This window comes from Tachypleus tridentatus, chromosome 9 (genome assembly GCF_004210375.1).
Source record: "Tachypleus tridentatus isolate NWPU-2018 chromosome 9, ASM421037v1, whole genome shotgun sequence".
In the NCBI taxonomy this organism is placed as follows: Eukaryota; Metazoa; Arthropoda; class Merostomata; order Xiphosura; family Limulidae; genus Tachypleus; species Tachypleus tridentatus.
The window spans coordinates 43,667,164-43,682,146 of record NC_134833.1 but is presented as its reverse complement, the minus strand read 5'-3'; the positions used below and the strand labels follow the sequence as shown (position 1 = coordinate 43,682,146).

Here is a 14,983-nt window from a genome sequence, read left to right as displayed (position 1 = left end):
GTTTTGGCATAATGATAAATTTATATGATAAGTCAATTATTTCTACAAAATGTAATTTATTAGCTAGTCAACTGGATCATTTTTAGTTGGTTTGAACAGGTTGTGACATGATCAGTGATGTCGAGAAAACCCACTTGTAGAGAAATATTTATGCAAAAACGGCTCGTTTTGGTTGAGAAAATATTTTACATAGAAGAGCGAACAACGTTTCGACCTTCCTCGGTCATCGTCAGGTTCACAAAGAAAGAGGTAACTGATCGGAAGCTGACCACAGTTTGAAAGGGGTTGTGTAACTGAGTGTCGGAATGTAGAGGGCGGTGTTAGATGTTTGAATATATAATTTTATTTATTTTATTGGGTTGAGGAATAATTCGTGAGCGTTTTTTCAAGTTAAAAAAATATATTCATAAATGAAACGCTTTTGCAAAATATTTCATGTCATTTGGTAGATAATTTTTTGCTCTAATAAATGGTGTGTTTGATTTTCATGTCTTTAATTTTTGCTTTCATTTTCAGCTCATTAAATGGAATGTCAAGTTGACAAAATCGAGCATTTTCGACACCATCTGCTTTTCGCATTTAATTTCTTGCAATTTCGTTTACAACAATGCATACTATATACCTAGGTATTACATGAAATAAAGTATCATAATAAATGTTTTGGGTGTAATGTGTTCATGCATTGAAGTATTGTATAGTCTTGCATGTAATGCTTGAATGAAATTATTTAAAAACGCTCACGAATTATTCCTCAACCTAATATTATATTAATATAGGTATAAAGGCGTTCCTTTATATTGGTTTATTTTGGGTTTAAGTTGTTGTATAAGTTGTTGTATCCTTTAATTTTGTGTTTGTTTATGTTTGTTTCTTTATTTAGTATTTGAGTGTTTTCTATGGTTATGTTGTGTTTATTTGACTTGCAGTGTTTGAAAACGTGTGAAGGTGACTTTTTATGTTGTTTGAATTTGGTTTCCATTTTTCTACTTGTTTCTCCAATATAGAAGTCGTGGCAGTTATCACATTGTATTTTATAAATAATGTTGGTGTGGTGTTTGTCAGTGTAGTTTTTACACAGTATAGACCTCAGTTTTGTGCCTGGTTTTTGAATAAATTTGGTATTAACTGGAATGTCATATTTTGTTACTAGTTTTTGCCAAATGTTGGTTGTCTGCTGATGTCAGGAATATATGGTATACAGCAGTATATGGTTTCGTGATTTTTTGATTCGTGAGATATATTTACTTTTGTTGGTTGATTTTGCTTTCTGTCTAGGTGTGTGCATATAATGTTTTCTACGGTTTGTGGAAGAAACTTATTGATGTTGAGGAAGTATTGTTTTATTTTGTCTAATTCATTGTTAATTTTATCTGGTGAGCATAGTTTTATGGCTGTGTTTATTTGGTTTCTTAGTATGTTGGGTTTTTGTTTTGTTTCATGTGCTGAGTCCCAAGGAATGTATAGTCCAGTATGGGTGATTTTTTGGTGGATTTCTGTTTTGAATTGTGTGTCGGTTCTTGTAATTTTGAGGTTAAGAAATGATATTTGATCGCTTTCTTCCTGTTCACATGTGAAGTTAATGTTGGGATGTATAGAGTTAATGTGATTGAAAAAATGTGGTCAGCTTCCGGTCAGTTACCTTTTTTCTTTGTGAACCTGACAATGACCGAGGTAGGTCGAAACATTGTTTGCTCTTCTATGTAAAATATTTTCTCAACCCAAATGAGCCATTTTTGCATAAATAGGTTGTGACATGGCACAATTATACAATGAAATTTTATCATATAGCCTATTAGTTAGTTTGAGAATGGAAATAAATATAATAAATAACAATGAAAAAATAATACAAAGTTTTATGTTTAGTTGAATTTCAGAGCTTGTGGATAAAATTTGAAGTCAAAAAATTATTCCTAAATTTTTGGATTTCAGAACATTGTTGTTTTTTATTTTCATAATGCACAGAATCTTTAGAACATTGTGTTTGGATTATTTACATAAAATCAAAGAATTTCTCTATCATTTGTTGTTAAACTTATTAAATTTGCAGTACTAAAATTCTGTGAAAATAATGTGAAAAGACTTTAGAAGAATTTTGTTATAAATTTAAGAAACATTACTGTGGTAGTAAATAGAAATTTTCTTATAAGTGGGAAAAGTAAATTTCATTGTGGATGGCATTTTACAGAAATTTGTACCATGTTATATATACAGTTTAATAACCTATAACAAACATATTTTGTTATGAAAATAAAGCCATAATTTATAATTGCTCTGTATACTTAATTGTGTATATTATAAAAAATAAATGAAAATGTTACACCAATTCTTGTGGAGATAAAATATTGCATTCTAAATAGATGTAAAAGCAAGATGTAAAATAAATTTATGAAATTTGTATGCTTTATTATTCTTGCAAGATTGCACAGCAGAATATACATGATTTAGTTTAAAGGAATATGAAAACAACAGAATATAAACATTGTAATAGACAGAATTCTACAATTGACTTGAAACGAGCCTAACTTGATGTTTTATTGATATATTCATTTTATTTGCTTTTTCTTAACTTGCAAAGTTATTATTGATCACATTTTTATTTGTGTTTTTCATAGTAGGCTGGTAAATAAATGGGATGGATAATTTGTTTACTATTGTGCCAAATATTAAGGTTTCCTGTTGATCTTATAATTTATATTTTTCCATGACTTAAATATATGCATAAAATTAATTCTAATTCTAATAACTTGTGTTAGAATTAGTTTTGTGTTTATTTCTGTATATGTTACAGTAGTAAAATATCTTATTTTCTAAAATTGTTTTATTTCAAAGCATCTTTATTTCAAAATACTTCTTTGTATGCAAGTATTTTGTAGTGATAACTAATTGCTGGTTTTTTTAAACTTTTTTAGAACATCAGTTATAATTTTGTGGAATTACCAGTTTATGTACTTATGGGAACCATAGGTAAGTATTACATTTGAGATACTTTTAGTTTGAATTTTTAGTTGATTTGTTTGAGGAGGTGATCTTCATGCATGACATATTATGTGACTTTAATGGTCACAATGTTTGGTTTATGTCAGAATATGTGAAGGTACTTAGCTTCTGTTATGTCACTGTATGGAATGTTATGATCTCTTTTAGAGCTCTTGGACTTAATGTTTTATCCTTTCTCTTTGGGAAATAAACTACTTAGTATTGCCATTTAAACATGTACATAATTTGAGAAAATATGGTTAAGTTGATGAAAACAATTTCATGGAAGAGTATACTTTTCCTACAAGAAATACCATGTTTCTCCGAAAATAAGACAGGGCTTATATTAATTTTCACTCCAAAATATGACACTAGGGCTTATTTTTGGGGGATGTCTTATTTTGATATATTAAAAAAATGAAGTTATAAAGTAAAACTATTAAACTAACCATTTAAAATAAACTATTATTAAACTATTAAACTAACTGATTAATACTTAAAGAAACTAATTAACTAACTATTAAACTAATTAATAAATTCTTTTTTTTATTATTTCTTTCCTCTTCCTGCCACTCTTAATTAGGGCTTATTTTAAGGGTAGGGCTTATATTAAAACTATCCCCAAAAATCACACTAGGTCTTATTTTATGGGTAGGTCTTATTATCGGAGAAACACGGTAGTAGTTGTGTTATGGTTTTCACTAAATTATTCAGAGGCTATATTTAAGTGAGTTGCAAATGTTTTCACTATTATATTATATTCTACTTAATAGAACTAGATTATGTTTAAAACTTCATTCTGTGGAAGTTTTAGTTGACCCACACCCTCTCATTTGCATCAGATACTGCTAATGAGGTTCTTTTGCTTTTACATATGTGATATTTAGTGGCGTTTTTATATATATAAAAATGGCTGGTATGGGGTAGAGAAAACACTGTAGAGGAGCGAACAACGTTTCAACCTTCTTTGATCATCCTCAGGTTCACATGACCGAAGAAGGTCGAAACGTTTGCTCCTCTACAGAGTTTTCTCCCCATACCAGCTGTTTTTACATATATTTTTCTCTACAAGTGGATTTTTTCATCATCGCAGATTAATGATGTTATTGGTTCCTCATGGTCATACTCATATAAGATCCCTTCAGTGGGGTTCCCCGTTAGTACAGCAGTATGTCTACAGATTTACAATGCTAAAATCAGGGGTTTGATTTCCCTTGGTGGGCTCAGCAGATAGCCTGATGTGGCTTTGCTATAAGAAAACACACCCTTCAGTGGGCTCTTTACAATCAGTGAAATCTAGTGCAGGATCCTCTTTTTATTCCCATTATCCTTTCTCTTACCTTATGAGATGATTTGCTTTGATAGTTAGACAAGGCACATACATTAGTGGACATGAGATTTCCTCCTCCTTGTCTGGATCCACTTCTTTTAATATATGCATCCCTACAGGGCTGGGATGCATGGTCATCAACCACCAGGAAGCTTTTGGCCATTGGTTTGTGAATGAAAGTGCTTTGCATTTCAACGTTCTCAAAATTCTGGTGTTGAATCATGATTTTGTTCTCACCCAGCATTGTCTGGTAGTGGTTCATTCTGACATTTGTAGAGTGGTGGCACATCATCAAGTGGGCACCCAATTGATAAACTTGTGTTTTTAGTCATTGGATCTCTTATACTGGGCCCACATGCAACACATTTATCTCATTGAGTGTCATGTGTCAGATGCTTTCAGTGTTGTAGCAGATTGTTTTTCCCAAACCAGCTGGTTATGTCTGAGGGAGGCAACCTGAGAACTCTGTTTTCATGCAGCTTTGGATACATTGGGTTTTTCTTGTGTGGATGCATTTGCTGTGAGCCCCAATTACAAATTACATCTCTTTTGGTCACCAGTCCCTCCTTCTCAGGCTCTGGCAATCTATGGCTTAGCCAAGCTTAGTTCCACAAATATCTTTACATTTATCCCTCTGTTTGTTTACTTCATTGGATAATCTCTTATCCATATCACTTCTTGTTAGGTTATCCTGATTACACTTTATTGGCCAGCTGAGCTATAGTTTTCATGGTTACAGCATTTGCTACTCTCCTCTTCTGTACCTCTTCTACTATCTCTTTTCCTTTTTCATCATCTTTATTTGTCAGTTCTTCATCCCACACTTCATATTCTGCATCATCACACCTGGCTTTTTTCTAGTCCTTGGTGAGGAGATCCAGTTTCTCCCTTTGAGTTGCTTTCCTTTAAGCTGGTTCCATATGTTCTTCTTTCATAGAGTTGCATTAGTGATATGGAAGGCATTTTGCATTTGATCTACAAATTGGGGATGTTTTGCTCACTTGCATATTTATGGCTCAGGTGGTAGAATTGCTCCATAGCCCGGGGGTCTTTGATCTCCTTTATCGCAGGTTACTGGATGGTTTTATCCCATACCGTAAGATTTTTTGTTCATCTGCCTTTACCATTTTCATGTGTTCCTTTTCTTGGTCATTCCTTCCTTCCCAAGACCTTGAAGGCTTTGGAGAGTAATTCTTCCTTTTCACCTATTTCCTGTCATTCTATTCTCATCTTTGTCTTCAACCAGATCCAGATAGGCTTCTGTGTCCAGTCAGGGCTGTTCTTTGTTTTATTGCTCATATGGCTTCTTTACATGGTACCAGTTCCTGAATCTTTATTCCCTGGCAGTCTTCCTCTCTTAATGATCTCTCACCTTCAACCCTTACTAATTGGGTCTGATGTTTGATTCAGTTGGCTTATTCCTATTTGCCTTATTCCTCTCAAAATTTGTTCTGGGTGTTTTCTCTTCAGATCAAACACCTTACATTTTCACTCGCTTCTCATCTTCTTCTTTGTCCATTGGAGGAAATTCTACAATCAGGCAAGTAAACCATGCCCAGTATGTTTAACTCCCATTATCTACATCATCTTGCAGTTTCTTTCAATTCCAGTGGGAGAGATGAGCAGAAGGCTTGTGGAATGGATATAGAAGAAGTTTGCATGTAGAGGGCAGCACTGTACAGGAATAGCTAATTTTTTAGTGGAGATAGTACCTATTTAAAATGCATTTTCAGCATAATTTCTGAACGTTTATAATGTTAAAAACAGTTTCAGTACCTATAGTGATGTTAGCACAGAATTCATTTTGTGCTTAACAACAACAACAAAATAAAACAATTATATGCATTGTTTGAAAATATTAAATTTAGCAGAAATATTTAGTTTATAAGGATCTGTATCATTGTAATATTTTGATGCTACCTATCATGCAAATTAAATCCAACTGATGTTCTGAAGAAATTTTTGTAGCTTCCAAACAAATTTCAGGAATGAAAATAATATTTAAAGAAACTATAAAAGCTTTCAGATCTATGGGGGGTTTCCTTACATCTTTTGAATTTCCCATTAAGTTTTACTGTCCATTTGTGCAAGAATTCCATCTGTTCACTTTCCCACAAAACCATGAATTGCTACATACTCACACACTACTTTGTCTACTGTGCATTGATGTAAATAATTTATAATCTGCCATTTTCAGTTGTATTTAAAACTTTCTAACTGTTTTTGATGCTGTTTGTTGTCAGAAGTGATTACTACTGTCATCAGTAAAATACGGTTTAAAAAAAGGAAATATTTTAGTTAATATCAACTAAGTTGAAACTTAATTATGTAAAATGGAACTTTTTGATCAACGACAAAACATCAAAATTCAAAAATAAGTCAAATATTCTTAATTTTTTCAAAAAGTGTCACACAACAAAGTTTTGAACATTTCACAGCACACTAAGTTACAAAACAAAATCAAATTTTATGATTTTTAAGGCTCGCACTAGTTACTGTTTTGTCGGTTTTGCTAATTTTGATGGAATATGGATAAAGTTTTCTACAGTGATAATCTTAAAATTGTTGAAATAGAGTTAAAATTATTTTACTGCTACAGTCTAAATACAAAATTAATATTTATATTCAATTAACAAATGCATAATAGGAGGTTTATGAAACTTAACAAATTCATATATACATGATATATTTATTGATTTTTGTGGCTAATGGTCATTGTTTTGTTCTGTCTGTGTCTGCAACTTTAGTGAGATTTGTGGCTGTGTTAACAGAACATTCATTTTGTCTTCTTTTATGCTGTTGCTTCCCTTTGAAATTAAATTCTTTAAGACCTAACAGTATCATTGTTATTAGATCTTCGCCTTTTGTTGTTTTTTTCTCAGTTGTCCTTTCTGTTCTTTAAGTTTTTGCTTTCTTTGGTATGATCATATATTGACTGATGTGTAAAATACAAAAAAGAAATAAATTACATATTTAGATACAACAAAGCATACAATGTTGATAACTTGCTATGAGAAGTTTGTATTGACAAATATTAGATCCTTCAAATAATTGATAACATTTGGAAATGAAATTTTTAACACTTTTGAAAACAAAAATGTCTTTTTTTTTAAATAGAAATATGACATTGGCACCATAAAGATTGAAAGTACATAATAAAATCATTTATGCCAATTGGGCTTGATTATTTAAATATTACTTTATTTTTTATAGGTTTTTTTTTATCAAAAAGCAGTAAGTAATGTGTGACATAAAAACATCTCTCCTAATGTTGGTGTGTCTATCTTGAAAATATGTATAAACAATGTATGAAAAAGAAATTGATGGGATTTGAAATGAGACTGTAAAATTAATATTGCACCAGTTATGAATATCAGTAGTGTTTCTGTTTTAAGCTAAGTATACTAGTAATAACTGAAAACACATAGACTGTATATAAACTGTATATATATTTTCCTTGTAATAAAAGAGGAAACTGCAGAAATCTTATCAGTACTTCTAGTGGCCACTCCCATTTAATAATCTATATTTAGCTATCATTGGAACTTTGAAATATATGCATTTAAAAGAAAAATAACTTCTGGATGCATTCTAATTCATTCCCACTTGATTAAACCTAACTTGACAGGTCTAAATGCAAAAGGCTAGGAGGATTTAGAGGACAAACAAACTTCTCTCAAATTACAATACAATTTTCATATATTTCTATAAATAAATCTCATACAGCTTTAGTTAATTGGATTATTACTTTTATTCATGGTTTGTTTCTAGTTGTGGGTTTTATTAATACTTGTATCTTATTAAATGAATGTTGCATTTAATTTGTTATACTAATTTTTTTATTTATTCTTTTTTACCTTCAGGTGGTCTGTTTGGAGCTCTCTTCAATTATTTAAATCATAAACTCACTGTTTTCCGACTTCGGTAAGTCCTTCAGTTTTTATGTAAATGAGAACTATAACCTTCATACATTTATTCTTAGATACAAATCTGTTTACAGTCTGTTATCAGAATGGTGCTTAAAAATTCAGCAGAAATAACATTAGGATGCTGTTGGTACTGTAACAGACTTCTCTTTCATTTGAGAATGCTTGGGTATATTAGAACTGGAAGTACCCAATATGTGTGTGTTTGATGCATAGAATATAGTGAACGTACATTGCATAGGATTTTACCTTGTTTATGCATGTATTTAATTACTGACTGTGGGTCGTATTTATTATGATATTTAATGCATGTTCTTTGCACAAACAAATAGTAGGACAAATTAAAAAGAGCATAACTTCATTAGGCTACAGATTAACCTACTTCTGAATATAATTACAAACTAGCAGTTGCAGATTTATTATGTTAGTTACTGTCTTAAGTAAATTACTGTCATTGTTCATTAAGCAATTTGTTTATTAAGAAAGACTGAAGATCTGCAGTTTATACTCTACTTGTATACTTTTCAAACATTTTGTCAGTTCATTTCTCTGCTGGATTTATGTCGACCACAGTGACATTAGGTATTTTTCACTGTTCTTCTTACACATGATCATGATGTGCATTAGGTGTAAATCATCTTTTCAGATGAACTTGATACACTTTATTTCTTTTTCAAGCTAACCCAAATACTGTAAATTATAACTAATTCTGTTATAAAGACATGTTGAAAATTATCCACAGTACTTAAACACTTTGAATCAGCTCTACAGTGCAGAGGTGATTATTGCACCAACTACTTCCACTTCAAATATATCTTAGATCTCTTGGGTGAGAGTGAAAACTGTTAGTGCGGGTAACATTGTTTATGAACATAAGCCGTGTGCCATGAGACTATATAGTAACTGAATTTGGATTTTTGACAAATTATATTTTACTTATAATTTCCATTTAAGGAAATCATCATCATTCTTGAATCCTTTATTTTAATTAAAAAAGAACTTGCCCTTTAGTCGTAAGTGTAAAATATAGTGTTAAACCACAATTATTAGAGAAGATCTTAAAAATATACACAGGGGAGGTGGACAAAAAAGTGACCTTCCCAAATGTTGCTAATTTGACTTATCTTTTATTAGATAACAGAAAAATATGTAAGTTTTTAAAATACACTCAATGAGATCTATTCAAATATGATCTCAAATCCTTATTTTAACACTGGCTTTTGTAAATAACTGAACTTTTCATGATTTTAGTTGCATTTTCTTATAAAACATATTGTGCATCTGCTGTAGTTTCCTAAATCTTATTATTCCAATTATCAAAGATAAAAATAAAACTCAAAATAAAAAAAAACAGTTTCACAAGTTAATATTTAGTTGGTATTCCCTTGGATTTCAGTGCTGCATCACATCGATATGGTATGTTTCACATCACATCAATGTGGCATGGTTTCAATGAGTTTGTGCAGATATTCTTAAGTGATTGACTGCCATTCTTCTTTGAGTACTTAAAAAATTCATCTCCTGTGATTTGCTTGTGATCTTTCATTAATAAGATTGATATCAGGTGATTGACAAGACTGTTCCATTACATCAATTTTATTTCTAAGATATCTTTCAATGGCTCTTTAACTATAGAGAGACTTGTTTGATTGTTCTGTAGACTAATTAGAATAAGAAAATTTAAGAAACTACAGCAGATGCACAACACTTTTTATAAGAAAACACAACTAAAATCATAAAGTTCAGGTATTTATGTGTCAAAATTAGGATTTAATCATATTTGAACAGATCTTATCAAGTGCATTCTAAAAACATATAATTTTTACATATTTTTCTGTTATATAATAAAAGATGTAACATTTTCAGGGGGATGCACTTTTTGTCCATCCCCTGTATAGAATGAAAAAGTTTAATATTTACTTATTTGTGAGAAGTATGTAAAATAAATACAGTGGAACTCCTCTAAAGCAGCCACCTTCGGGACTGAGACAAACTGGCCTGATTAGAGGGGTTCCACTGTACATACTTAGGAATTATGTAAACAAAAAAAGGGATTGATTGAATGACCTCTTTCAACGGGTGGCCGCTTAGAGGGGTTCCACTGTTGATCTTGAAGCATAACCTCTTAAGCTTCTTGCTTAACTTGGGGATCTATAATAAAATAGTATTGTTTTGTGCTGATTTTCTTATTGGGAGTATAGGTTGTAGTCCTGCAGCTTCCAAATCATAAAAATTTGTGATTTTAGTGACTTGAATCCTAATATCCAACCTAGATGCTAAAACTGTTATTTATTTACCTTCTATTTTGTCTCTACCAAAAAATATTAACTTTACTCTGCATCTAAGTTAAATGATTAAAAATGTAATGAAAACACTATATATTATGTAGAATTTTAAACATTTGCATGATATTTGTTGTTGAAATATGTTATCTTATCTTATGAATCCTTGAATTGCATTGTATTTGTCTGTGCATCTTACTGCATCACCATCTTTCAATAAGAAAGAGGTTCCATTGTCTAGGATGTAAGCAATATAAACTTGAATACAGACAGCTTTCTGTTTGCTTCTAGTGAAGTTTAATCAAGAAACTACAAAGGTTAAACATTTCATGCATTTTTTTTTTAAGTATTGCTACTGTGAAAAGAAAAAGAAAATCAGTGGTTAACACATTCCCTTAAATACTGAAATTCTGTTTTTATAAATCTTTAGATTTTGGTTGTACCATGATTCTTGGGATTGTGACCTTTAGCTGAGAACTACAGACGAGGCTCACTATTGTAAAAATCAAGATAAAGTATTCCTGTACATCAAATTACACTATCTTACACTGAGCAGAGACCACAGTTTTGACACTAGCAATCTTGAAATAACATCTGTTACAAAACAACATAAAGAATATTCTTCCAGATATGCACACTTACAGTGAAAAAAAAATACAAAGAAAAGAACTTATTCACAGGATTGCACTAATCAACAAAGAAACTTATAACTTTGACCTCACTATAGACATAGAAATGACATTCACTGTACAAACAGGCAGGAGTAGTTTGTTAAAACCAAAATTGCAATTTGATGAGTTTTTTTTTTAATTTATATTTTTAACAGCTTCTATCTTCATGTGTTTTATTTTGTTGTTGTACAATGTTAGTTATTTCAAATTTATATAATTAATACATAATTCCCTGTTTATTTTGGTCTGTTATGGCCAAGTAATTAAGGCACTTGACTTGAAATCTGCAGTTGGTGGGCTCAGATCTCCATCCTGCTAAACATTCTTACTTTTTTAGTCATGGGGCATTACAATGTGACAGTCAATCTCACTATTCATTGGTAACAGAGTAGCCAATAATTAAAAGTTGGTGGTGGTAACTAGCTACCTTCTCTAGCATTTCACTGCTTAGATAAGGACAGCTATACAGATAGTCCTAGTGAAGCTTTGTGCAAAAATTCAAAATAAACCATATTTTTTTTACTACTTACTTTATAAATGTCATATGTAATATGCTAAATAATCATCTGATACATGTGATGGTGGGAAATACTTTTTAAATTATATAATTAAAATGAATAAAATTCACTTAAAGTTTATTATGTTATTCTCTATTCCTCATGCCTTTGAAACTGTTTTACTTTTTTCAAAAGAAAGAAAAAATATTTGAAATGAAAGTGCATGCATAGATCTTCATTTGAATGAAGACTTACTGAAAATAACTTTGAATAATCAATTCCTGATAGTACATTTTAAGGACTAGCTTTGCACTGTTGTAAACAAGTAGTAGAGTGTTAATAATTGTGAGTATTGAAAGTATTTAAGTTAATCTTCTATATTATGCATAACATATTTATTTAGTTTAACTAACTGACTGACTTATTTTCATCATTCCAAGGTACCTATACTTAAAATGGCTTCAAGTTATAGAAGCTACACTTGTAGGCGTGATGACAGCAACAGTTGGATTCACCATGATGTACTTTTCATGGGATTGTCAAGTGTTAGGTAGTGATCCAGTTGAGTATGCACTACAGGTAAACCTTAGGAAGTTATTTTATTTACTCAATTTTCTGCTTTATTATCTAATAACTAAAGATGCAAGCAGAAAAATAAGAATTTATTTTATTATAAATTATTTTATACTTAATTACATATTGTCTTAGAAAATCATCCTTATTGCTTTTATTAGTTAACTCGGAATTCATCTCAACCATAATTCAGTGTCCCAAGGAAAATCTTGATACAAATACTGACAAAATCAGTAAATCATTAGCAAAAAATTGGCCTAATGATAAACGTTTTAGTATTTTATATAACACTATTTACAGTACTGGCTGTTGTATTAATTAAGATTCTCATTCTAATTTCAAGTTATTCAGATTCAAAACTCTAGAATTTTGATAATTGAAAGAATATGAAAATTGCCAAACATAGTATAATTCATAAAATAATTGTACTATCTTACTATAAAATTAATTACTGTAAAACTCTCCATTAACTCTCAAGAGCACAAGGTGGTGAACTAGATAGAACTCGTACTGGAAAATTAATGTTTACTGTAATTCTGAATTTAGCAGGTAGGTCTTCATAAAATTTGGTAAGGTTTTAGTAAACATTATAAGTATTTTCTTCACAAAAATTTCATAGCATTGATAAAGTATTTTTACCAAAGCATTGTTTGTGTATTTACTAAGTCTGTCTTATTAGATTCTACTGATCTGAGTTAAGAATAAAAATACGTTTTTCATCTAACAGTTTCATATTTAATTTACACAACCTCTAGAACCTTCTAAATGAATATCAAAATTTTTTAAAACATAAAACCTTCATATCTTACCTTATTTTTCCTACTCGAACACTAAATGTAGCAAACTTACCTAGAAAAAGTTAAATCTATAATAATAATAAAAGCTATGTGTGTGTGTGGGGGTGTTACTGCCATAAATCCAAGAATAAAAAATGTGGAAACCTGACATTTTGCATGTATATTCTAAGTGAATCCTGAGGGTGTGCACTTGGGTGTTATTACTTAATGATATGGGTGCATGCATGCATGCATACATGCTCACATCTATTTAGTGAAACAAGCTAGTAAAAAATCACACATAAAAGAAAGGCTTTATAAAGGCTAGTTTTATGCTAATTGGTATGATAATGTGAGCTGCATGTTTGCTGCAAGACTTTGAACTTGTGTGGCAGAACTATTAGTTATACACAGCCCAGAAGTAAAATAAATATATATATATATATATATATATAGATATGTATATACCAATGCAAGTCTTAAGCTATTAATAATAAATATTTGTGGTTTTGTTTTAGAAATTGCAGTCATTTTAACAAGAAAAAAGGGGTGATTTAGACAAAATTTCCTAATTTTTTATGATAGTTACAAGGTTTATCAAGGTAGAGAAAACAGCAGATAAAATATAGTTTTGTAAAAAAAAAATGTTTAATATTTACTTAAAAACATCATAGACATTATGCAGGTAAAGTTTGACAATTTTCTGAAAGAAAATTTTTTTTCTTAGAATCAAAATCAATTTGAATATATTGAAATAAATACAAAAACATATACTAGCACATCTGTGGCATTACCATTTTGCTTAACTGACATTCTCATAATGAATTTTAACTCATAATTTCAATCTTTTGATACCATAGATTTCACAATTTGCCAAAATGTGCATTAGTAGTGTATCTATAATAAAGTTGGTAAGAGGTTTGGTTTTTATTAAATTACCATTTATGAGTCGTAGTATAATATGCCCTAATTAGCCCATACTTATTTTGTATCATAATTTTACCTGAAATTAATTTTCAGAGTTTTTTCAAATCAGTCAAATTTTTGTATCCCATTAGATTGTGGACCCATTTTTAGGAGAATTCTGTCATGTTTATAGAAGCTACCTGGAACTTAAGACATTTTTTGTATTTCCTTATTTTTGTAATATACATATATATATACATGTATATAGGCTAGCAATCTGATTATCCTCATAGCCACAAAGTAATCATTACAGTTTCCATACTATAACTTTTAATCTATATAAATATAAGAAACTAATGTCCATCTGTCTGCAGAGTTCCTCCTACAGTTTTAAGTCCAATTTCAATGAAATTTCTTTCAAATTTTCAACATCCTAAGTGGAATTTCCTACAGAGTTTAAAATTAGATTTATAAAGTTTATTTTAAAAAATAATTGGTCCTTCTTTTTAAACATTTTTTCTTAATTCTCTTCCTTAATGGAGAAATGCTACTTCTCTCCATTTTAATCTTGTACATTAATTTTGTTATTACCAATGAAAATTAATTTTATTTTAAATAAAACTTCTAAAATGTTAAAGTGAGTTCAATTTAGAAGTGAGCCTTTTAGTGGAGAACCATTGCAATATTTCAGAAGAAACGTGACTTTTCCTGTTGGAGAATCTTCGTGAAGGCTATGAATGGTTATATGACCAAAAGGATCAGAAGGCATTTGTATGGAATTTGATCTGCATAAATTTGCAGGAATTTTGTGCTAAATTATTATTTGTAAGTTGCACACATTTTTTTCTTCAGGATGAGTATATGGTGACCAAAAACGTTGAAAATCACAATACCAGAAATTGCTAACTTGGGAAGTAACTCATCACAGAGAAAGTCTGAAACTTTGTGAAAGAAAGTGTTATGTGATGATGTAAATTACAGAAAGAAGGAGCAAAAAAGAGATCATCATGCTGTTATGAGGCAAGATTCAATGAAAAGAAATAAAG

The 14,983-nt window shown here is 30.4% G+C and overlaps 1 protein-coding gene across 1 annotated transcript in view; it reads left to right on the top strand.

Annotated features, from left to right (window-relative positions):
• The window catches only part of LOC143225156 (H(+)/Cl(-) exchange transporter 7-like), a 153,193-nt gene that overhangs the window by 75,724 nt on the left and 62,486 nt on the right, over nt 1-14,983 (top strand). The window contains 3 exon segments of the mRNA XM_076454097.1: nt 2,910-2,964; nt 8,170-8,230; nt 12,123-12,261. Of these exon segments, the coding sequence (XP_076310212.1) occupies nt 2,910-2,964; nt 8,170-8,230; nt 12,123-12,261 (255 nt within the window).